This window comes from Salmo trutta, chromosome 32 (assembly GCF_901001165.1).
Source record: "Salmo trutta chromosome 32, fSalTru1.1, whole genome shotgun sequence".
Classification (NCBI taxonomy): Eukaryota; Metazoa; Chordata; class Actinopteri; order Salmoniformes; family Salmonidae; genus Salmo; species Salmo trutta.
In genome coordinates this window covers 13,709,894-13,733,908 of record NC_042988.1, presented here as the reverse complement: position 1 = coordinate 13,733,908, position 24,015 = coordinate 13,709,894, and the positions used below count along the sequence as shown (strand labels likewise).

The window sequence follows — 24,015 nt, the reverse complement described above, 5'->3', positions numbered from 1 at the left end:
TTACAAGCTGGCATTCATGAACGAGCAACACGAAGCCACTCCTCTGTTACTGTAAACATATGTCACATGACTGCAGGCGGAAGCATACTCAAAGTAATCTTAGTAACGTTACAAGATGGCTACGCCGTCGGGAGGAGGCGATTCAGGTAAGTGACATAACTAAGATAAACACAATCGATACGGAACCGTGGCACTGATATCGTAATTAGCGTGAGCCGGAACAAAAAGCATTTGTCATCGTTTAGTTGACTTGTTAAAGAATTGAGGTTTGTTGCCGGTTGGACCCAGCCGCGTCGAGCTAGCCAGCTGGTTAACTCGCTAGCATAACACCCAGCCATCCCATCTCTGAAACATGCCCATACACATAACTAGGTAAGCTAGCTAGCTATCTATCTATCTGGGAAAGCTACATTATAGTTAACTTGTTTTCTTTTCTCATCAAGCTAGCTTGTAAGCCTGTAACGTTATTGTGATAGTCTGTAACAAACAGTTAATTGGTATATACATATACACTCCAAACATTCTGTTTTGTATTGGATATTCGGTTTTCACTCGTTAATAGCTATTGAACCAAGCATGCCATGACATGGAGTATTGTGACATTGTAATCTGAATCACGGGAGGATGGAGAACAATGGACACCTTTTGTGTGTTAATCTTAGATCTTTTTGAAGATTGAAATCTGATAAGAAAATGATAAATTCACACAAAAGATACGGATTGTTCTCCATCCTTCCCTGATTTAGAATATATTTCCATTGTCATGGCATGCTTGGTTCAATAGCTATTGGCGAGAGAAGCGAATATCCTATATAAAACAACTTTTACCTTGGTACTGAACCATATACCTACTGGCTCTCTACAAAGTCGGTTTAACAATACTTTCCTGGGGATATTTTGTGGCAATGAAGATGAAGGACAAACCACACAGACGATCGGTATAGTAAGTTTAAATGTAATTTGATTCAACATTCTGGCAAGGAACATTTACAAGATTTTGCAAGCATTTGTTCCAAGCTGTTTATACCAATTAATTGTTTATTACAGACTGATTCGTCAGACTAGTATGTGGGTGCTAGCTAGCTGTGTTTAATATGCATTTTAGTAATTTAGCGACGCTCTTGTCCATTGTGAATTACAGCTAGTGCATTTATCTTAAGATGGCTAGGTGGGACAACCACATATCACAGTCATATTAAGTACATTTTTCCTCTGAAGTAGCTATCAGCAAAGTAAGAGCGGGGGGCTGTGGGATTATTTAAGATACTCTTTGAGGGGGTAGTGTTTCAGATGTTTTCGGGAAGATTGGCAGGGGGAAGCTGGTTCCACCATTGGGGTGCTAGGGCACAGAAGAGCTTGGACTGGGCTGATTGGGAGCTGCCCTCCTGTAGGGCTGGTAGGGCCAGGTGTGGCAGTCCAATGAGTCGTTGTACTTCAATTCTTAATTGTTGTCATTCCCGAAACGTCATTGCCAACTAACCTACCTGTAGTACATCTTGGGCCAGCCAAACTGTTACTAATGTCAGCTGAGAAGTCTACTTCTGAAAATGAGCCAGCTGGTGTTTTAACTTTCACATGAATTCATGTCACACTGAACTGGTCATGAGGCCTGCATACTTCAGTACCTACTTGTTCAAAAATATCTTTGTGTGTCACATTTCAATCATGTTTAGCCCATTACATAATATATTTGTGACTGCCCGGTTTTGATATCACAGACACCCATATGTTAGCCTGGCTGACGCTGCCTACGTGACTCAGTCAGGAGGACTTCAAGAGTTCAGAGTTAGCCAGACTACCCAGACATAGGCATTGTCTTAAATTGCCTCTACCTGCAGTTGGTTTATGTCCTGGTAGTACTCTCACTCCAGTGCTGCTTTGTGTTCTCAGGCAATGGAACTGATCAGGTACTAGAACTGGGGAAAAGATTACTGACAGAGTGAGTATACCTTCTTGTTTACTCCTGAATTTGATCTTTATTCTTTATTCACATTTGTCTGATTTAATCAGGCTGTAATACACAATTGAATTTGTACATATAGCCTGAAACATTGGAGTCCAAATCGTAAATGTTCCTTACAAGCCAGAATGTTGAATAACATTACATTTGAACTTACACTACATGTTGTCTGTGCGGTTTGTCCTTCAGCCACTCTAAATTTGAGACAAAATATCCACAGGGAAGTATTGTTTACCAGACTTTTTACTGAGCCGGTAGGTATATGTTTCTGTTTGCTTGTATTTTTAGTGTGTATTTTCAATCTTCTGACGGACCACAGATCAGACGTTGCTCGCATTCATCTGACCTACCAGCTCTCTAAAAAGCCTGGTAAACAATACTTTCCTGTGGATATTTTGTCTCAAATTTCGAGCATCTGAAGGACAAACTGCACAGACAACCAGTAGAGTAAGTTCAAATTACATTTTTTTATTAAACATTCTGGCTGAACATTTTATAAGATTTTGCACTCCAATGTTTCAGACTGTATATACCAATTAATTGTTTGTTACACCCTGATTAATCAGATAAGGATCACATATACTAGCAGAAGGATCACATTTACTAGCTAGTTGTTTACCCGTGACCCTCTCTTCGCAGTTTCATCTACGAGCGGGTTCGTCGCCATGCTGACAGCAGTACTCAGTTGTTAGTGTCACGGACCCAGTTGGGCGGGAGTGAGCTGTGTGACCACAACGAAAAGAAACTGGCCTTGTGCCTGCAGCAGATTGGAGATGAGCTGGATAGCAATACACAACTCCAAAGGTATCTTAAACAAAGGACTTAGAAAGGGACTCCAGCTCTTTGCTTGAATCGATATTCACTTTGAATGGACCCCTGGAGTTTGTGCAATACTCAGAGCATCTCTCTTGTTTTTCCATTCAGCATGATAAATGATACTGCACTCCAGCCCAGCCAGGAGGTTTTTATGAGAGTGGCCTGTGAGATCTTCTCTGATGGGAAGTTCAACTGGGGCAGGGTGGTGGCACTCTTCTACTTTGCCTGTCGGCTGGTCATCAAGGTGAGGGTTGTCAGTGGTTGTGTTTTATTTAGCTCTCCTTTCTCTCTCAATCAATCTCTTGCTCTCTTGTCCTCCGTTAGACAAAGGAAACGGGGCTCATCTCAGTCGGAATAGATTCACTGTTTTGAAAACCGCAACGCTTGGAATGGAACTGCATTTTCTACGTTTTGGGATGAGTTGTCTTCTTCATTGTGTAATAAGACAGCATGGTCTTTCTCTCCTCAGGCTCTGTTGACCAAGGTCCCCGACATCATCAGAACCATTATCAGCTGGGCCACAGACTACCTGCGAGATCATGTGATCAACTGGATTAGGGAGCAGGGTGGCTGGGTAAGGAATCAGTAGATGTGCTTTCCCCACATTGACTTACAGGGTTCATACGTTTTTTTTTTATAAATGTGTTTTTGAAATTGTAGTTGTAGTGATGGTTGAAGACAATGGTGTCTCTTCCCAATTCTTAGGAGGGAATCCGTTCCTACTTTGGCACTCCCACCTGGCAGACCGTGGGTGTGTTCCTCGCTGGAGTTCTTACCACTGTGCTGGTCATCCGCAGGATGTGAGGGGGAGGAGAGCCTGAGAGAAGAAAGGACAAAGAGGGAAGGACACAAGACTGGGAGGAGAACTGGGTAGTAGAGACAGACCTGATGTGAGGGTAAATGGGAATTGTTTCTGGAGAAGGAAAAGGTGAGGAAAAATAGAGTTGGGAATGGAAAAACAGCAACGTTTGGACCTGATCAACCACTCCTCTTTCCTGCCCTCCATCCATGGCAAAGGATCGAGTCAGATTCAAAGTTCTTCTTACCTCTGTTCCCTACACCGCTGAAAATGTGAGCCGCACATACAGGAGAGAAGGATGGAAAGAGATATATAGAGACTCGGCCAGGGCACATCTTTTAATTAATTTATTTTTATTTCTTACAAACAAACAAGTCGCTGCATGACATTTTGTTGCTTAAGTCTTATGACATGAACTGATGACATTAAATCATCCCCCCTCAGGTTAGCCATGAGAATCTCCTATGCTTTCCCGCTGTGCTCTATTTCTGTTGCACTTCTCCCATTGAGTCTCTCCTTTTTCCTATCTGATCATTCTCTCCAGCCGTCTTCATGGTATGTCTTTGCTAGAGTATGCATTTTGGGGTGTGTGTCTGTGAGCATCTACGTGTGATCATAGGATCAACAGGTGTTCCAGGTGCGTGTGTGTGCGCGCAATTCTACTGCACACACACAGCACTGTCCTTCTCTCACAGATGTTTACCTCGCTCTCAGCATAGTGTTCAAAGTACTGTATTCTATGGTGGGCTATTTAAAAGTAGACTATACCATAATCCTTCACAATCAAATGCTCTTTTTATACACCTTGTTAATGTGTTAACAAATAAGGGAACGTTTTCTTATTTCTTTTAAGTTGTCAGTGCCTTCGTCCTTTTTTAATTTCTACAATAAATTGCTTTGATATTGTTCAAATTTTGTAACTTTTTCTATATATCTTTTGTAAAACTCTTGTCCCCTGAAACAATCTTTTTGCAGTGACAGTTTGTTTTTGTATGTTGTAATATGAACATAAAATAAAAACATTTTATGGATTGCGATCATTATTAAGCTGTGACATATTTGGGGAAAGATTGTGGGTTGTGAATGAGATGAATTTAAAACTATTGCCTGCTTATACACATTCTCAACTGGAAGCATTATATCTAAAGAGAGTGTCTAGTAGTAATGCAGTAGTTGGATTGAATCTTTCCTATTGATCAGCAAATGGATATGAAATTCTCCAGACTAGAGCTTTTATTTCATGTTACTGTAAGGTACACAGGGTTGAGATGTTAACATCCTATTGGCTCAGTGCTGTTGTTGGGTGTGCTCTAGCTAAGTACAGAAAAGGGCTGTCATTTTTGGACAGCTGTATAAAATTATGCTAGGTCTACAGCACTGTTGGACTTTCCATACCTTACTTTGAGAAAAGGCAGTTGTAGCTTATTCATATTAACCATTGTCTCTAAAGAGAACACAAACACCACATGTGTGTGCTGTAATTTACAGAGATATCCATTTATAAGAAAGCCATGACATTTGTCCTTTTATCCTCTATGGGATCAGTGTCCCTATACCGGGACGATTGTTGCTAACGTGCGCTAATGTGACTAGAATGACGTAAGTAACATCCAACTTTCCAGGACATACACGCCTTATATGTGCAGAAAGCTTAAATTCTTGTTAATCTAACTGCACTGTCCAATTTACAGTAGCGATTACAGTGAAAAATACCATTTATTGTTTGAGAGTGCACAACAAAAAACTTATCACGGCACTTGGTTTGATACATTCACCTCTGAAGGTAAATAATGTACTTACATTCAGTAATATTGCTGATTTGTCATCCAGAGGGTCCCAGAGATAAAATGTAGCATAGTTTTGTTTGATAAAATATATTTTTATATTCAAATGTAGGAACTGGGTTCTAAAGATTGAATCCCTGCTGTTAATATTCTACATTAACTTGACATTTCCACAAACTTCAAAGTGTTTCCTTTCAAATGGTGTCAGGTCCTGAGCTACAGGCAGTTGGATTTGGGTATGTCATTTAGGTGAAAATTGAGGGTACGATCCTTATAAGGATTATACATAACACAGTTTGATAAAAAGCAGGATTGACTGAGACAGGCGTACAGGAGTGAGTCTACAGTCCTGATGCTTGATGAGACTGCTACTGATGAATGGGGGGAGTTGATGGCTCAGTCACGAGTCTCCAGCACCCCCTCCTTGACCCTCCATCTCCAGGCCTGGCTGTAGTCAGGAGCAGGGACACAGCGGAGCAGGAGGCCAGAGTCCTGCACCTCCTCATCATGGGCCACTGGCTCCCGCTCCTGAGTCTCCATGGTGAACACCCTCTCAGAGATCTAGGGGGGAGAGAGAGAGACACACAGGTGTAATATTTATTGTGGTGTAATGAAGGACTCTGTGTAGTCGCCTGTGAAAAGGACAAGAGCATCAAAATGAAAATATGAGTGTGCATGACTTCTTGTCAGGGGAGGCATATTGAAAAGTCAACCATGAGTCCTCACTCACCTGATCGCTGATCCCCGTGGCAATGTGACCCACCTTCACCCTACGTTTCTCTCGGATCCGGATGCTTTGCCCATTTACGTCCGTGATGCAGACGTCCACTCCTGAGCCAATCACAACGCAGAGAAACAGCCAACATGAGTGCACTGCACATGCTTTCTCAGCATGAATGATATCTATGGGAATGTGGTCCTATCCAGTGGGAAACAATATGACATGATCCTCTTATCTAAACATCCTGAGCTGTAGCACCTTCCAGGGTCAGAAAACGATGTCACTCACCCTCAAAGCATCGGGGTGGAGACAGGTGGCTTTGTTGAACAAGCCAGTCCATACTGAGAATCTGTCCATCCGGTTGGCTGTTGTAGGAGAACACGCCAGAGCTGAGGTCATCACCTGGGCTGATGGACCAACGGCCAGAGTCCTGTAGTCAGGGAGGAGGGAGACAGGGAAAAGAGAGGGAGAACCGTGAATGGGCTGATAATGTGACCGAGAGGTCCAGATACCAACCCACAGAAACACATTACACACTACAGCTGTTCATATTATCTAACATGTCAGGTATGGCAGGCTTGTATGGTGGGTTACCTTTCTGTCCCATAAGTCCCTGTTGGAGTAACAGTCACTGCTGCTCAGGCAGGACAGTAGCTGCTCCTGGGTTTCTGCTGAGTGCAGCTGAGACAGACTGGTCAGGTAGAACTCTGCAGACAAGCAGAAGAGGAACGGTAAGAACAGAGGAGTTGACTTGAGTTGATATAGACACACACAGATATACTTCAAGTAAAATGAACTAAGATACACAGACTAACAGACAGCAAACATGCAGAATGTTGCAACAACCCTTACCTCTCTCCAGTTTGCGCAGTTCAAGCTCAGACACATTGGAGGTGACGTCGGCCATCTTGGGATTTTGCCATTCATGGAGTTGTGTCAGTAGAGAGCAAGGTGAGTCTGGAGATGAGGTTGTCTCCTCTGTGTCTGCCTCACTGCCTTCCTCCTCATCATCATTGTTCAGCTCCCTGCTCCCTGGGTTCATGGATTCCAGCAATAGCTTATGGTTCTTCTCAGAGCAGGTGTCTCTGCTGAAGGGAGGCCAGGGCTGGCTAGACTGGCTGGGGCTGTCATCTATCTGTAGGGGCTCCTTATAGGACCCTCTGACGGGGCTGCTGAGTCCTCCCACTAAAGACACACAGTAGGGTTGTTAGTCAGTTATAACAAAGTTATAACATCTAAGGACTGATCTAAAAGCAGTAGGTTTGTTAGCCAGTATTCACATGAACATGGTTAACAGCCACAGTTTTTAACATCTAAGAATTGATCTAAAAACAGTGGCGGTGCTACACCCTCACCTTCTCTCAGAGCTCTGGCTGCTCTTCCCTTGAGCTCCGAGGCGGAGGCCCTCTTGGTTGGCTCCTTCTGTAGTCCCACCTTTATGACATCAGCAGTGAAGGGACTGCAATCGGGCGGGATCTCCCTCAGAGGCGGTGGTTCATTGGCTATCTGTAACCATAGCCACATGAACAATCAATCCACGACATGAAGATTCAATCCAATCGGAGGCCTAATATTGGCTCCGATTTTTTTTTTAAACATCAAAAGCTACATATGTGTCACATGTCAAGTATGAAGACAGGGTGGTGTTGTGTTGAAGGATACCTTGAAGTACAGTGGGCGGGAGTAGTATCGTGTCCAGGGCTGGCAGCCATTGAGCATGTGCAGTAACATGCAGCAGCTGCTCCACACGTCTGCTTTGGCTCCGCGGGTTTCCCCTTTCACAATCTCCGGGGCCATGTGTGTCTCTGTCCCCTTCAGATCTGCTTCCACACACATACACAGAGTATAAATTCAGACATGACAACCAGGTCAAACACTATTTTTTTGGTGTATGCCTCTTTTTTATCTAGTGGGGTCTTGAGTTCATATTTTGCTACCTCCTTGGGATGCACTTAGGCTCTGTCCACCAATGTCCATTCTCTCCGAGTGTCCAAAGTCACACAGAAAAGTGTCCCTCCCATCCTCTGACAGCAACACATTGTCCGCTGCAACACACACACACACACACACACACACACACACACACACACACACACACACACACGTTAATCTATGGCTATATACTGGATTTGGTTATTGTTGTTCTATAATCCTGGGATGAGACAGCCATATTTAGCAGCACTGTAGCTATTCAGACGGGGCAAGGTTCTGGTAACCAGGGGGAAAAGAGAGTCAAATCCAAGTCATGCTGGCTATTAAGAAACAGCTGTTGGGGAAGGAATGAATCTGGGGCTTATAGCATTATAGACAGGCAGGCAGCAGGTGACTTGGCAAAACCTCCCTGTTGTATCTGTGCCTGTGGTGTGGCATATCTGACACCAGGTGGCGTCTGAGCACTGAGCCATGTGGTTCCGACTGTCTATCCTTTGCTCTGTCGCTCTCTCTCTTCCTCTAGTTCTGTCTCTCCCTCTCTCTGTCTGGCGAGCGCATGCGCCCTCTAAAGAGCAGCGGTGAGTCACGCTGTGGGAAATTCCCGGCTTGGCGCATTCTCAGCCTGTGGTGCTCTGGTTTCACAACACAGGTGCTGGAGATCAAGACACGATCTGCGACTCTTGTGTTCCGCATAACAACTGCAAAAACAACTGAGAAAGAACTTACTCTCACCAAGGCGAAATATGAATCAAAATATGAATATCCTGAACGTCTGCTTCTTCTATTTCTCTTTACATGTGTCAACTGTCAAGACACAAGTCTTGTAATTACTGTTTTAATAGCTGCCATAATCAAACACCGTAATCAAACCTAGTTTGAAAATGCCTAGTGTCATCACCAGTCAGTCTACGTGCCCAGACATTTAGTTACCGTGTGTTTTATGAACCTTCTGCTGTAGTTTTGTTCATAAGTCAGTCATTTTTCATTATCTCATGTCTCGGCCTACCCTTTATGTCCAGATGCAGCACTCGTCTCTTCAGCAGGTGTTCCAGCGCCTCCAGGACCTGACAGTGGTAGTGCAGGGCCAGGTCCTCAGGTAGCCGACCCCTCTCTTTAATAAGCTGACCCACAGAGCCTAGAAGCAGATAAGAGAGAAGAGGGCAGGAGGGGTCAGTGGGTGATGGAAAATCACCTCAAAATCATAGTGGTGATCTGAGGCATTCTTCGAGAAACTCTAACAGAGGCGTCTAGTAGTGATGCCCTGGTTGACTCATAACCCGGACGGGTTTAGGGTCATTAAATATTGTGTGGATGAAGGGCGGGTGGGTAGCGGGCGGGTTGAATAAAGAGAAAACAATACCTTTAAAAATCCATAAATGTGTCATTCCTGCGCAATTTATATCTATAGGCTACATTGAGGATGTTCTTTAATTATTTTAGGCTACCTGGCATTAGTGCATAAACCTAGGGGTCTAACTGTACTAGCGCCAAATAGCCTACATGCCAATAACCACATGCTTTTGGGAACGGGCAAAAAAGTTTATGTCGGCCTCCCGAGTGGTGCAGCGGTCTAAGACACTGCATCGTAGTGCTAGCTGTGTCACTAGAGATTCTGAGTTCTAGTCCAGGCTCTGTCGCAGCCGGCCGTGACCGGGAGACCCATGGGGCGGCGCACAATTTGCCCAGCGTCGTCTGGGTTAGGGGAGGTCTTGGCTGGCAGGGATGTCCTTGTCCCATCGCGCACTAGCGACTCCTGTGGCGGGCCGGGCGCAGTGCACGCTGTCGCCAGGCGTACGGTGTTTCCTCCGACACATTGGTGCGGCTGGCTTCCAGGGTTAAGTGGGCGTTGTGTCAAGAAGCAGTGCGGCTTGGTTGGGTTGTGTTATGGAGGACGCACGGCTCCCGACCTTCGCCTCTCCCAAGTCCGTACGGGAGTTGTAGCGATGAGACAAGACTGTAACTACCAATTGGATACCACGAAATTAGGGAGAAAAAGGGGTAATTTGTAAAAAAACTATTATTAAAAGGTTACGTCAATCCACGGAGGCAAAAAGGAGTTTAATTCAACAAGAGAAAAGCTTCGAAATGTTGAATATAAAGAGAAAGGAGTGCCAGAAAAGTAATGTTGGGAAAATATTTGGTGAAGTGGGAAATGTGTGATGATTGTGAGGCGCTATACACGTTCAACAGTCACAAGACGGGGACTTCAAATAGGGAAGTTCAAGGGAACTGTAGCCTACTGTTCAGATGGGTTAAATGGAAACTGAAATCTGGATACTGACTGTAGGTCTATAACCTCTCACATAGCCTTAATATTAACTCCTGCAAAATTAAGGATTTATTGCAGTAACATGATACACCAAATGTAGGCAAAATTCTGACTCAGGAACAGGAGTGGAGAAATGTGATTTCTTTCTTTCAGCATCTTGAGAGAATGCAAATGCTCAGTTAGTACCTCTACAGATGGTATCTATCTTTATCAGCATCATTAAAGCTGATAGAATTTCAACCACATAAAATATTCCCCCTTTAATTATTATTATTATTATTATTTTTTGGTCCCTAAACGCCTTTGCTCCATGAAAGAAGATGACAGAGAAAAACTTTACCGATGTCAACTAGATTAAAGCATTCATTCTATTGATTTATGACAATCTGGTGAGCAGGGGTTAATATAGTCTTTGAGGGCAACATAAAATGACAGAAGAGAAGCTGCATCTATTTAGACAAGTTGACTAACAAATAGTCTACCAAAATGTCAGAAATTATAAGCAGAAACATATCTAAAATCAGGAGAAAATCTGCACCCCCTGTCAAAAAATCATTCCACTGTCTTTGACTGTAGCCTACAGCATTTTTCTATGTTAGCGCGTTAGGGTCGGGCCTCAGATTGTCACTTTATCACATATAGTCTGGCAGTTGTGGATGGGTTATTAGCAATTGTGGGCGGGTGCAGGTGAACAAAAAGCTGGCCCGCGCATAACTAGCGTCCAGGTCACTGCCTGAGATCGAGGTACAGTACAGTATAGGTACAGTATAGTGTAGGTACAGTATAGTGTATAGCTCACCAGCTTTGAGGTCCATGAAGAGGACGACGTAGGGCCCCTCTCTGATCACTCCGAAGAGTTCCACCACGCGAGGAGACTTCAGGGCACTCCACGTACCCACTTCCTCACTACTAAAACTCTTCAGGAGAATCTGGGAGGGAGGAGAGAGTTCAATAGTTCTCAATAGTGGGAGATAACGCACAGGTAATGTACACACAGAGTGTAAGTGCTGTTGTACCTTTTTGGCGCCAAATCTGAAGTGTGTTCTGTTGTCTTGCACACTGTGCACTTCCCCGTATGACCCTGTGTTGATACACTTGCAGAGGCTGTAGTCCTTCCCCTCCCTGTACTCATAATTCACAGGCTGAATATTCTAATAGGAAATAAGAGAGAACAATTGGCTGAGTGAATAAGGAGGAATCAGAAAAAGCCACAAGTAAACAACCGCATTTATCGACAACTATTGCAGTCTGGAAAGTTACCTCATTGAAGATCAGGCCCTCGTTGGTGTCAGTCTCTGAGACTTCTCCCTCCTTCTCCCTGACATCCCTTTCCACGTCTTTGCAGAAGGGACCTGCGTAGCATCGGTCCTCCTGACTGACACTGCCCCTGAGCCCTGCTAGGGCCAACGAACAGTCTCCCACACTGCTGAGAGGAGAGTCCGAGTCACTCTCCTGCCCATAGGTGGAGAGGTTGCAGGAGGGGCTAAACACCTGGGGGCCCCAGCAGGGGTGGGAATGGCTGGGGCCCCTGTTGCAGTCCTGGAGGGGGTAAGGGGGGCGTCTTGTGTCATGCGCCTCTAAACTCGGGATACTGCTACTGTAGGAAGTGCTGATGTTACTTAGGGGCTCTGAAGCGTCCTCCTAAAGGGGAGGAAGACAAACCAACCACCAGATGATTAAAGGTGACAGTCTGCCAGGAAAGAACTTTCACCTCCAGGTGATGATACTGACACTGACAACTATCTATGTGGGTGAGGCTTCAAGACTATGGACACCTGAAAGGAAGCTTTGTCAGACAGTCAAGAGTTCTCTGAATCACTTCCTCCCGGTTGGAAAGCTAATGTTTGTGCTAGGATGTTTGCTGATAGAAGCTCAAACACCATATGAGACTGTCTACGGTTCATACTACAGACTATGAATCATAAGAAAGGCACTTCAAGTTCAACTAGAGTTCAACGTCATCCATTTTGTGTCTGACGGTAGGATGTTACAGGGAGAGTGCTCATCTTACCTGGGTCTGGATCAGTTGAGGAGAACTGCCAGTCTGGGTCTCCTGCTCAGGGACACCAGAAGGTACTCTACGTCTCTGTCTCTGCTTCCCTGTCTCCCTCTGCTCCTCTTTCTTCTCCTTCCTCTTCTGTTTCTTCCTTGGCTTCTTCCTGGGGGAGCAGTGGGCCGGGGAGCCTGGTTTGTCCTGGTTGGAGGCTGCAGTGGAACACGCCACATTGTTGTGCTCTGATGAGTCCCTGTGGAAGACAACAGCAATGCCTGTGTGAATACAGTACTGTCACGAAAACCGAAACTGTAAGAAGACATTAGTGGTTTTACTAATGCTTTGTAGCTAAAGAAGAAAACCAAAGATTGAGATAGTTGGAAGGAGAGATAATGTTGGAGTGTGTTATGGAGGGATAAGTGAGGTCATACCGGTTGATTAAGCAGTTGGGGGACCCGACATAGGAGCGTTCGGAGCAGGAAGGGCTGAACTGCTGGGAGTCTTGGGTTTCACCTGGGGAAGCACAGACAGCAGGTGTTAGCTTGGTGCCATTCTCTCTCTCTCTCTGTAATTAATTCTATCAAAACTAGTATCGTCCATCCTTAGTATACTCACATTCAGCCTGGGCTATGAACGAGTTCTTCTGATAGTTCAGTGGACCTGCTTCACCCACTTGTTCTGCTGTGCCCTGTGTTAGGACTTGAATTAGTCTGGGTTTTAAACAAGCCATGAAGTCCCCTTCGCTCTCCTTCCCCTCCTCGTCACTCGTCCTGTCTTCTGGGCTGGGGAGGCTTGGGTAAGACCCCTTCAGCTCTATTTGGGGTGACCCTGAGAATGGTCTGGTCGAGTTAAAGATCCTTTGATTCACCGCCATTCTCACCTGCTGAAGAAGGAAACAGAAAATTATGTCAATTCAGAATAAAACATGGTTTTATCCTGTTTACTAACTTCGCTGTTGGTTGGACTATTCAAAACGGTCCGTCCTTGAACAGCTCAGTGTACAGCACTTCATTTGAAGCACATCTCCACAACAACCAACTTGCTAATCTAAGCGATCCTTACACCTGTCCATTAGCAGAGAGCGGAGCAGAGCTTGTGATTGCAGGGACAGCGACTGGGTAATCAAAAACCCCAGTATAGCTTGTTAACTTCTGGAAAGAGCCTCCCTCATGCCAACTGAACTTCTCACCTGCTAAGAATGGAATAATGGCCGGCTTTGTGCGGCAGTGAAACAAGTCAATCTAGTAATTGTTTATCTCTGCCTTGTATTGCGCCTCGTTCCAAAGCAAATATTTTTTGCACTTTTTAACTCTGCATTGTTGGGAATGGGCTCGTAAGTAAGTATTTCCCGGTAAAGACCACACCTGTTGTATTCGGTGCATGAGACCAATAAAATTTGATTTGATTTGAAACATATCACTTTCTCAACATGGAGGAAGTGTATGCTTGACACAGAAACTTGATTGCAACTCCTTCTCTGCTGAAACTTCACGTTTTGCGGTGAGTGAATGAAACAGGAAACTCGATCACGGCCTTGTTTTGACAGTTACAACTGTGTAGTTAACACCAGGAAGTAGTTGTGTTGTAAAGACTGCTACATGGCATGCTCAAGGAACAGAACTGCCTCAGTTCCACAGAATATAATGTGTGTGTGTGTGTGTGTGTGTGTGTGTGTGTGTGTTGGAGGGCACAAAATAGGTTGAGCAGCACAAAACAATGTGCACAACACCTGCCAAGATTTATACCTTGAGTTGAAAGTCTGACAAAATACACTTGAAAACTACTGGGATAAGATACAATGAGCTAGACTATGGTCAAATATGGCATGATTTCTGTCTGTATACCAGCGATATAGGTGTATGCTGTATTCATGTCTGTATTGTCAGTTAACAAGCATCAAGCATGGAGTATGTCTTTCAAATGAAAACCCCTCTGATCTGAGCATGTTTAATTCAGTAGAGAAAGGCCAGAGAGGCTTTGGACCTAGGCCCGCCTAGTGAGCACTGTAAGCGGAGAGCTGTAGAGCTAGGGTTGCTGCATGTTGCATCAGTGTGCCAGCACTTCACAGGAGTCTATCTTTCCCCCTCACTTTTGATCTTCCCTTAGACAGGTGCCCTGTTCCCTTTATGACACGCCAAGCTCAGGTTGACTGCCAGGGTAAATGCTATGTAAATACTCGACTACCCGTGCTTCTTTCTCATGCATTGCTTGCAGTTTGGGGTTTTAGGCTGGGTTTCTGTACAGCACTTTGAGATATCAGCTGATCTACGAAGGGCTATATAAATACATTTGATTTGATTATACCCGGATATGCAAATCGCGGTCGAAATTTCTTAGAACCTGTATAGCATTCAAAACAAACACTCCACACTGTTTAGTGAATTTTCCTCCACTTTCCTGTCAATCTCTCATTCCCCTCCTCCACACACACTTTGTCTAACCCAGACTCTGATCAGGCACACCAGCTTTCTCATTCACTGATCATCACTTCCTGCTAAAGCGAGAGCTCCGCACACGTACCCCTCCTCCAAAACACAGCACCACACCCTAACTGAAATCAAGTGGGGCGGAAGTAAAAACAGGCCCTTTGACAAAGAACTGGACAGAAAAATAGACATTGAGGAAGGAAACATAGACCTACCGACAGAGGCAGGTCCGAATTGCAGGTCTGCAGTCTCTTCTGGTTATCCGTTTTTCATTAAACTAAACTGAAGTCAAATATTCTGCAGTAAATACCCCTATCCTTCCAAATGATAACTCACTCTCTGTAATATAGGTCTCTTTCGACTCTCTCTCTCTCTCTACTTCAGTCTGTAATCTTGCTGTGTATCTCGGTTGCTTGGTGTTGCTTGATCCCACTGGCCCACTGCCAACCTGGGTAGGAGCTGTGATTGGTTGATGGTGATTTACGGGAAATCCATCTCACTTCCCCACATCCACCCTCCCTCTTTTCCCTGCAGCAGCAGGGCTGTCTTGCTCTTTCTGCACTTTCTCTTTCTCTCGCTTGTTCTCAGTGTCTTTCTGTCCCATTTTCACTCTCCCTAAATAATGGGAAAATTAGAGCACATTATTAAAAAGCGCACCCAACAGTGTCCAAATCTAACCTGTCTAACTCTTTAAATGTTCATTTGGGACCCAAAACAACAGACCCTGAAGATCTAATTCCCCAAAGTAAGGGGCCACGTGTTAGTTATGTACTAGACTATGTTATACTCTTTGGACACACTTTAAGCCTCTCATTGTGCCGCGTCGGGGCTGCAGAAAGGGGTCAGGGTTCAGGGATATGCTCTTAAAACACACTCACGGTCAAATACCAAGCAAACGATGATGCATGAATAAGCCACTTGATCCCATCAGGCCAGAGTAGTCGCATCAATCATGTCCACAGGAACACCCTGGTTCTGTTCTGCATATAGCCAAAGTTATGTGCTCCCATAAATCAATGATGCTGCTATCAATGATTTTTAGTTATGGGTGTTGAACTCCAGACCTTTAGCCCCTGCTGTTTTCCCTTCTTATTATAATCATTTTAATAAATAAAACAACATCAGATTGACCCATGAGGATTACATGTGAGAATTGTGAGGTTTTAACTCATAGCAAGGAAAAGGTCGGCCACCTTCTTGAGTTTAGGAAAACCTCACTTCCTTTTTTGGTTTCCTCTTTTTTGAGAGAGAAACAACAAATGACTCAGAACAGAGCCACTAAAGGGCAAGGAAACTCAGGGACCACATTTGGACATGTCAAACAGCCAACTCTTGTATCAAATCATAGCAGTGTGTGACAGCTTAAAGCAAGTAGCCTAGAGTATATGAATTTATCATCACCCTTGACCCTTGCTTAATCTTACTTGTGATCGCTTAAACAGAGTGAATGTGATAATTTTCTATCCTGGGATTAGCCTACATCCACTGGCCTTGATGGATCACTCACCAGTCATTTGCCCTCTTAAAAACCTCTTGAAGAGGTTAAACTATGAGAACTACAGGCTAATGATAGGTTGTAGAGCTGCACTCCACAGCCCAGAAAACCACTCTGACCATAGAGACCAGTCATTGTGATATATAAAGTAAGTCCTCCCCTAGCTGTACTCAGTATTTGGTAAACTGTGCAGATTCAGTTTTTTGTTTCTCTATGTTGTGTTATTACAGCAATGTAACAACTTTGTAATAACAATGTAGGCCCCTGCCTAACTGTCAATGTGACAATGTAACTGTGTTTGAGGACCTCTCGACTCCCTATCAAAAACACATGCATGAAAAACATGAGCATGATACTCAGTGAGCAGAGGGGTGGGGGACAGTTGGAATCTTGGTAGAGGAGTGAGAGAATGTGGGGGCAGAAAGGACAGGAATGGGAGGAGGGGTGGAAAGGGGATCCAAAAATGGCAGCTAGATTCTGGGGGAGTGAATGTAGACTGTAGAGGATACAACAAAGAAAGGAACAAATAGAGGACTGCTACAGATGGAACTGCTGAAAAGATTCAGGATGGATACACACAGACACACAATGACCACTGACTCATATACACCCACTCAGATTAGCAGAATACCAGAGGCTTGAGTAAGGACAGCCGAGGGCTCCTCTCCTGCAGGACCTGGATAATTTAACACACCAGTACGCCTCCACCATTCCTGGATACCTGCCAGTACTTCTGGGCCCCCCAGTCCCTCACAGATCACTGTTACGAGGCATTCATTCAGTGACTAGCAAGCAACTCATGGGAATCCAAAATGAATGTCTCAATGAGTGAATAACGCAGGGTATCAGAGGGGGTGAAGGCCTCTGTGCATAGCAACATATCCTTTACACGCCAGAAAGACAACAGCTATTCACTCTGGTGCTAAAAATGCATCATAGACATAGACATAGAGAAGGACATTGCTTCTCTTTGTCATTTCACCAGGTTTGCGTCTGGTCCCTGAGTGGAAGACTTTAGCCCAGTGGTGTAGTGGGGGCTATATGCTGTATACCCACTATTCTTTTCAGTGGGCATTGTGTATACTCACTTTTTAATCACTGATGTTGCTCTCTGTTTTGTTCTACGACCCCCACAAGTGTCACAGGACTCGTCTGAAGGTAACCAGGTACCAGTTAAAAAAATGAATGGGTTAAATATGTGTTTAACCTGTTGGGGCTAGGGGGCAGTATTTGCACGGCCGGATAAAACACGTACCCGATTTAAACTGGTTACTACTCTTGTCCAGAAACGAGAATATGCATATAATTAGTAGATTTGGATAGAAAACACTCTAAAGTTTCTAAAACTGTTTGAATGGTGTCTGTGAGTATAACATAACTCATATGGCAGGCCAAAACCTGAGAAGATTCCATACAGGAAGTGCCCTGTCTGACAATTTGTTCTCCTTCATTGGCATCTCTATCAAAAATACAGCATCTCTGCTGTAACGTGACATTTTCTAAGACTTCCATTGGCTCTCAGAAGGCGCCAGAAAGTGGAATGACGTCTCTCCAGTCTCTGGGCGAAAAACAGCAGGAGATTTTGTGAGTGGTCAGGCTGAGAACAGTGACACTGGAGATGCGCGTTCATGTGAATTCTCCATGTTTTTCTTTCTCTCTTTGAACGAATACAACGTCGCCCGGTTGGAATATTATCGCTCGCTATTTTATGAGAAAAATTGATTTTAAACAGCGTTTGACATGCTTCGAAGTACAGTAATGGAATATTTTGATTTTTTTTGTCACGAAATGCGCTCGCGCGTCACCCTTCGGATAGTTACCTGAACGCATGAACAAAACGGAGCTATTTCAACATAACTATGGATTATTTCGAACCAAAACAACATTTGTTGTTGAAGTAGAAGTCCTGGGAGTGCATTCTGACGAAGAACAGCAAAGGTAATCCAATTTTTCTTATAGTAAATCTGAGTTTGGTGAGGGCCAAACTTGGTGGGTGCCAAATTAGCTAGCCGTGATGGCCGGGCTATCTACTCAGAATATTGCAAAATGTGCTTTCGCCGAAAAGCTATTTTAAAATCTGACACCGCGATTGCATAAAGGAGTTCTGTATCTATAATTCTTAAAATAATTGTTATGTATTTTGTAAACGTTAATCGTGAGTAATTAAGTAAATTCACCGGAAGTTTGCGGTGGGTATGCTAGTTCTGAACATCACATGCTAATGTAAAAAGCGGTTTTTATATAAATATGAACTTGATTGAACAAAACATGCATGTATTGTATAACATAATGTCCTAGGAGTGTCATCTGATGAAGATCATCAAAGGTTAGTGCTGCATTTAGCTGTGGTTTTGGTTTTTGTGACATATAGGCTTGCTTTGAAAATGGCTGTGTGATTATTTTTGGCAGGGTACTCTCCTGACATAATCTAATGTTTTGCTTTCGCTGTAAAGCCTTTTTGAAATCGGACAGTGTGGTTAGATTAACGAGAGTCTTGTCTTTAAAATGGTGTAAAATAGTCATATGTTTGAGAAATTGAAGTTATAGCATTTATGAGGTATTTGTATTTTGCGCCACGCGATTCCACTGGCTGTTGACTAGCGTCCCACCTTGCCCAGGGAGGTTAAATCAAATAGCTAAATGATTCTTGGTATGACCATCTTGTCACGATTCCCACCGACGGTGGCGCCCCCTCCTGCTCGGGTGGCGCTCGGCGGTCGTCGTCACCGGCCTATTAGCTGCCACTGATTCCCTTTTTTTGTTTTCCCCCCTTTTGTGAGTGTTTGCACCTGTTCGTAGTGGGGGTGATTAGCGGGGCTATAATTATTAGCTGGTCCGTCTTCTCATTGTGCGGGATTGTCATTCCTGTTTGTGTGCTTGTGTTTACGCTTGTGCGTTAGTTTTGCGCGGCATGTGTTTTCCCCTGTGTTTGGGGCACTTTGTTTTGTGTGTGCGCTATTCGCTGTTTGGGGTGGCTTGTGTGTGTTCGCATCTTGACCCATTAAAAAGCCACTACCCTGTGCTTGCTGCTTCCGGCGTTTTGATTCCTCACCCACGACGCCCGAGCCTTACACATCTTAATACAATTCCATATGTTAGGCAAGTATAACCCCCATACCGACCTTGTGCCATCATACCGACTTTGTGCCATCCTGTAATACCGGCACTAAAACACACAAGGGGCGCTATTTTCAATCAGAAGGTTATCAATGCTAACAAGTACATGTACAATCCCATAGCAAATGCTAGCTTAATGCTAACATGCAAACCTTTTACATAAACTATTTGGAGGACAGACATCCCAGGTCATACAGTTATACAAGTAACTAAAAAATGTTAGTCACTGTTTGTTGCACGCAAAAAAAATGAATATTAGACAGCAAGCCTCTTGATCCAGGAGGGGATTCTCTTCTGTTACCAAGAGGACCTTGATTGCAAAAAGCTAACCACTTAAGCTTACTACAAGCTCTACGCAGACGTACGATTCGGAGTGTTGCAATATCATTTTTCGGCACAAAAGGAGCGTCTCTTTGTAATAGGCTCCGGCATTTTACTTACTTTTTTACTTCCTGAAAATTAAGACACGCTGTATCATTCCTTCCACAGTGGGGGCAGTGTTGTCGCTTGGCTCCTTGATCTGATCTTTAGGCTATATAGGCTACTCGAGTACTTGAACAGACGTCAAAGCTTGTTCTTTAACCAGGGATCACAGTTATATTTTGTCCCAATTGTTTTATTTATTTTGTCTTGAAGACAACTTTAATTTGCTTTGACTCTAGTGTTCCATTTGTACATGTGCATTTGTGACTACCTCATGAAGCTGGTTGTACAAATGTGCATTTGTGACTAACTCATGAAGCTGGTTGAGAGAATGCCAAGTGTGTGCAAAGCAGTCATCAAGGCAAAGTTTGGCTACTTTGAAGAATCTCAAATATATTTTGATTTGTTTAACCTTTTTTTGGTTACTACATGAGTCCATATGTGTTATTTCATAGTTTTAATGTCTTCACTATTATTCTACAATGTAGAAAATAAAGAAAAACTCTGGAATGAGTAGGTGTGTCCAAACTTTTGATTGGTACTGTATATGGGGCAATTTAGCAATTAGGATTTGTAATGGTCTGTAATGGTTATGATAAATTATAGATAAATGCGCGCATATTTCTTTCCAGCGCAGGCCTTGTGTTCAAAAATTTGAGTACTCTAAAAAAAAACATGTGAATACATGTGAAAAATGTAAAATGCCCATCCTTGCATCAAAGTAACCTATTTTGCATTGATAACCAAATATAATCTCAGCGACTATTTAAACAGTTAAACCAAACATCGTGAATCAACCCAAAAAGGTATTTCGTTTAAAAGTAATAACTACAGTAATAACTAGTTATTATTATGAAATGGTAGAACCTGCTGTAGCCAACTAGCGAACCATGTGCTTTTTTTCTCCCAACATGATGACATTCTATTTGTAGCTGATATGGGAATGAATACACAAGCAGCATATCAAACTGGGATCATGTTTTAGGTTACATCGGCATGTATAAGAATATTTTCCAGGCCATATTTTTTAAATTATAAATCTGATTATTTCACAAAGGCTAGCTAGCTTGTTATGTTTTTAGCCAGGTTAAAGTTAGCTAGCCAGGCTGCCCAGGGCCAGGGTTCCAGTCTAAAAGCACGGTTTCGAAAAGGTTCGGCTTCGATACTGCAGTTTAACTGATGCCCGGCCCAGAAAGATCATTTCCATAGATGGACACATTGAGAAGTCAGATTAGAAAATTCCTAATAAAACACTTCAGTCATCACCTTTGTGCACAAATCATTACTTTAATTATTCAAATAATTGTCGTTGAGGCTGATTTTTTTCCATCACTCACAGCCGAAGATATTAAAATGTTATATTCATCCAATGTCTGCCATGTTTTTGGATGACGTCATGGCTGCTCCCTGTGCGTATGAGATGTTGGCTGTATAAATAGGATGCAACCGAGTCCATGAATCGGCGCGTGTGAACGTGAGTAGATCTACCTTGAAAACAACGGTTGGACATCTTGGATGCAGTCTCCAGTTCTTATTATATCTGTAGCTGCCAGCTAGCTACTACTAGCAAGGAAAGTCACAAAATGAAAAAACGTTGCTATCGCCCCCCTTGTGAATGAGAGTGGGCCCATGTTACAAAAAGGTTTTTGCTACTCCAAAAATCCCACTCCACCCACAAAGATCAATGGAGTGAAGTTTTTATTTCATGTTTTTTTATTTGACCTTTATTTAACTAGGCAGGTCAGTTAAGAATAAATTCCTATTTTCAATGACGGCCTAGGAACAATGGGTTCTGCCTTGTTCAGGTGCAGATTTATTTACCTTGTCAGCTCAGATCTTGCAACCTTTCAGTTACTAGTCCAACGCTCTAACCACTAGGCTACCAAGCTTGATAGATAACTAGCTACTATGTCAGCAAACCAAATGCACAACTGCAGAGCATTTAGCACATTATAGACAGTTAACTTAATAGTTATATCTAGCTGCAAACATTTAGTTGTGAATTCAATACTGTAACTATGCTATGGTGTTTGCTGCACAACAGTGAGTGACTCTAAAGGCTTCGGTCTCTTGTCTTTGTGTGCTTGTAATAACAACATGTGACTGGGAACTACCAGTAAGCTTCATAATGTAAAATAATGTAAGAGGTGAATGCGATCTGCTTTATTTCCTGGAGAATTGCAAAAGTTGACTGCAGGTGTTTATAAAGTAGAATCAGTGATATGACGCACGTAGATGCAGAAAGTAAACAGCATAGTGGGTTAATTTCGACAACAACTAAGAGCGTTAAAGCGTGAGACTCAATTTCTCTGCTGTATTGGTATACGGTATACTGCCCAAGCCTATATATATAGCAGACCCTGTACAGACAACTGGTAGAGGGTTGATAGGCCAATTGGCTTATCAAATTCAGCAACTTGTCCAAAAATAGCCTACTAGACTAAATTAAACTGCTAGCATGAAAAACCCAAGTTTTGAGGGAGCGTGCAATTCTCACTGCAGCACTGTCAACCACAGCTGTTGCCAGATAGAGAAATTAACATTAAATTATCATAAACTGCCTCCAACATAATTTTAGAGAATTTGGCGGTATGTCCAACCGGCCTCATAACCGCAGACCACGTGTATGGTGGCGGTGGGGTTATGTTATGGGCAGGCATAAGCTACGGAGAATGCATTTTATCTATGGCAATTTGAATGCACAGAGATACCGTGACGAGATATCCTGACGAGGTCCTGATGCCTATTGTCGTGCCATTCATTTGCCGCCATCACCTCATGTTTCAGCATGATAATGCACAGCCCAATGTCACAATGATCTGTACACAATTCCTGGAAGCTGAAAATGTCCCAGTTCTTCCATGGCCTGCATACTAACCAGACATGTCACCCATTGAGCATGTTTGGGATGCTCTGGATTGACGTGTACGACAGCGTGTTCCAGTTCCAGACTATATCCAGCAACTTCGCACAGCCATTGAAGAGGAGTGGAACAACATTCCACAGCCCACAATCAGCAGCCTGATCAACTCTATGTGAAGGAGATGTGTCGTGCTGCATGAAGCAAATGGTGGGCACACCACCAGACAGTGACTGGTTTTGTGTTCCAAACCCAAACTTGTGACCAAATGATGCAAATCTGTATTCCCAATCATGTGAAATCGATAGATTAGTGCCTAAGGAATTTATTTCAATTGACTATTTCCTTATATAAACTGTAACTCAGTAAAATCTTTGAAATTGTTGCATGTTGGGTTTATATTTTTGTTCAGTATACAATTCCGATGCTGTGTTTTAAAGTTTAAAAAAGTCAACAATCATGACTTTCCAACCGGTTTTCGAAACATATGTTGATATGCCCCTTGTCTTTCATATCAGCGAGAAAGAATCCTTCAAATAAGAAAGATACACTTACTGTAGAGTTTTGCACAGATCCACAAGCTGTGCAAGCCTCCTGTTGAAGAACTACACTTCCACACGTGTTCGGAGCGCATTAGATAGGTGGTCACCTGGGCTAATTAGCTATGTCTTACATAAACAAGCGATGTATATTGGAGATAAATTTGGGCGTGTGGGAACACGAACCCAATAAAGGTGTGTAGTAATTTCAACTTTTGTTTTATGAAAGCAAAAGGTTATTTCTCTCTGATCTGGAAGATACGTTCCTTATGTTTCCAAAAAACGTTCTGCAAGCGATACGTGTTCATGTTTGTAGCAAGCGTTGGCGGCTCTTAACAAAGCACCCGGGTCAGAAGATTACTATCGTCAACAGGCCATGTACTGTACTGTAATATCTGGCAATATCTACTGTAATAGCTTATGTGGCAACTTCGTGCATAACATCTACCTGGGTCATTTGTTATCTTAAATGTAACAACTAAGAAGTTCTTAAGTAATTAACGTTACGTCGTTTCATAAAAATTATCATTATGCAATGGTCGAGAAAAATGTTGACGCGACTTCACTTCACCTCCTTTTCCTCCGCCATTTCAAATGTACTTCAACCCATTTGCTAAGAAAGTTATTAATCTTGTGGGCATATTCAATTTTGATATCTTTATAGTTCATATTGACTTACCTTTGTTCAGGTCTGTTGTTTTTACAATAATAAAAGGCGTCGGCTGTTTTCAGCATCTACACAGTTCGCTAAAAATGTCCAACGTTGAAAATTAGGATTGCGTCATCGGAGGGGTGTAGATCTGAAAATCGAAAGTACATGATCGTTTTCGAAATTAGGTTTGAACGGAGGAAGTGTGTGGTTCTTGTGTACAATTACTTTA

At 43.2% G+C, this 24,015-nt stretch overlaps 2 protein-coding genes across 7 annotated transcripts; one reads left to right on the top strand and one right to left on the bottom strand.

The window, feature by feature from the left end:
• The first annotated feature begins 50 nt into the window (after positions 1-50).
• Positions 51-4,610, top strand: LOC115171149 (apoptosis regulator BAX). Its single transcript, XM_029727689.1, has 6 exons — positions 51-146; positions 1,891-1,939; positions 2,600-2,764; positions 2,885-3,020; positions 3,246-3,350; positions 3,482-4,610. The coding sequence occupies exons 1-6, from the start codon at positions 116-118 to the stop codon at positions 3,578-3,580; spliced, it is 585 nt and encodes a 194-aa protein (XP_029583549.1). The 5' UTR covers positions 51-115; the 3' UTR covers positions 3,581-4,610.
• On the bottom strand, positions 3,917-24,015 carry LOC115171147 (mitogen-activated protein kinase kinase kinase 14). Of its 6 annotated transcripts, none has more exons than XM_029727688.1 (16): positions 23,814-24,015; positions 12,890-13,157; positions 12,706-12,787; positions 12,293-12,527; positions 11,542-11,919; positions 11,298-11,432; positions 11,081-11,210; positions 9,019-9,147; positions 8,018-8,125; positions 7,743-7,903; positions 7,436-7,586; positions 6,933-7,265; positions 6,675-6,787; positions 6,369-6,510; positions 6,090-6,190; positions 3,917-5,920 (listed from the first exon to the last, which is right to left on the bottom strand). In XM_029727688.1, the coding sequence occupies exons 2-16, from the start codon at positions 13,146-13,148 to the stop codon at positions 5,756-5,758; spliced, it is 2,622 nt and encodes an 873-aa protein (XP_029583548.1). In that variant the 5' UTR covers positions 13,149-13,157; positions 23,814-24,015; the 3' UTR covers positions 3,917-5,755. The 6 variants fall into 6 exon arrangements, with proteins under 6 accessions (XP_029583548.1, XP_029583543.1, XP_029583545.1 ...); XM_029727683.1 differs by having other exon boundaries at positions 11,542-11,922; positions 23,814-24,014; XM_029727685.1 differs by having other exon boundaries at positions 11,542-11,922; positions 12,890-13,154; positions 23,814-24,014.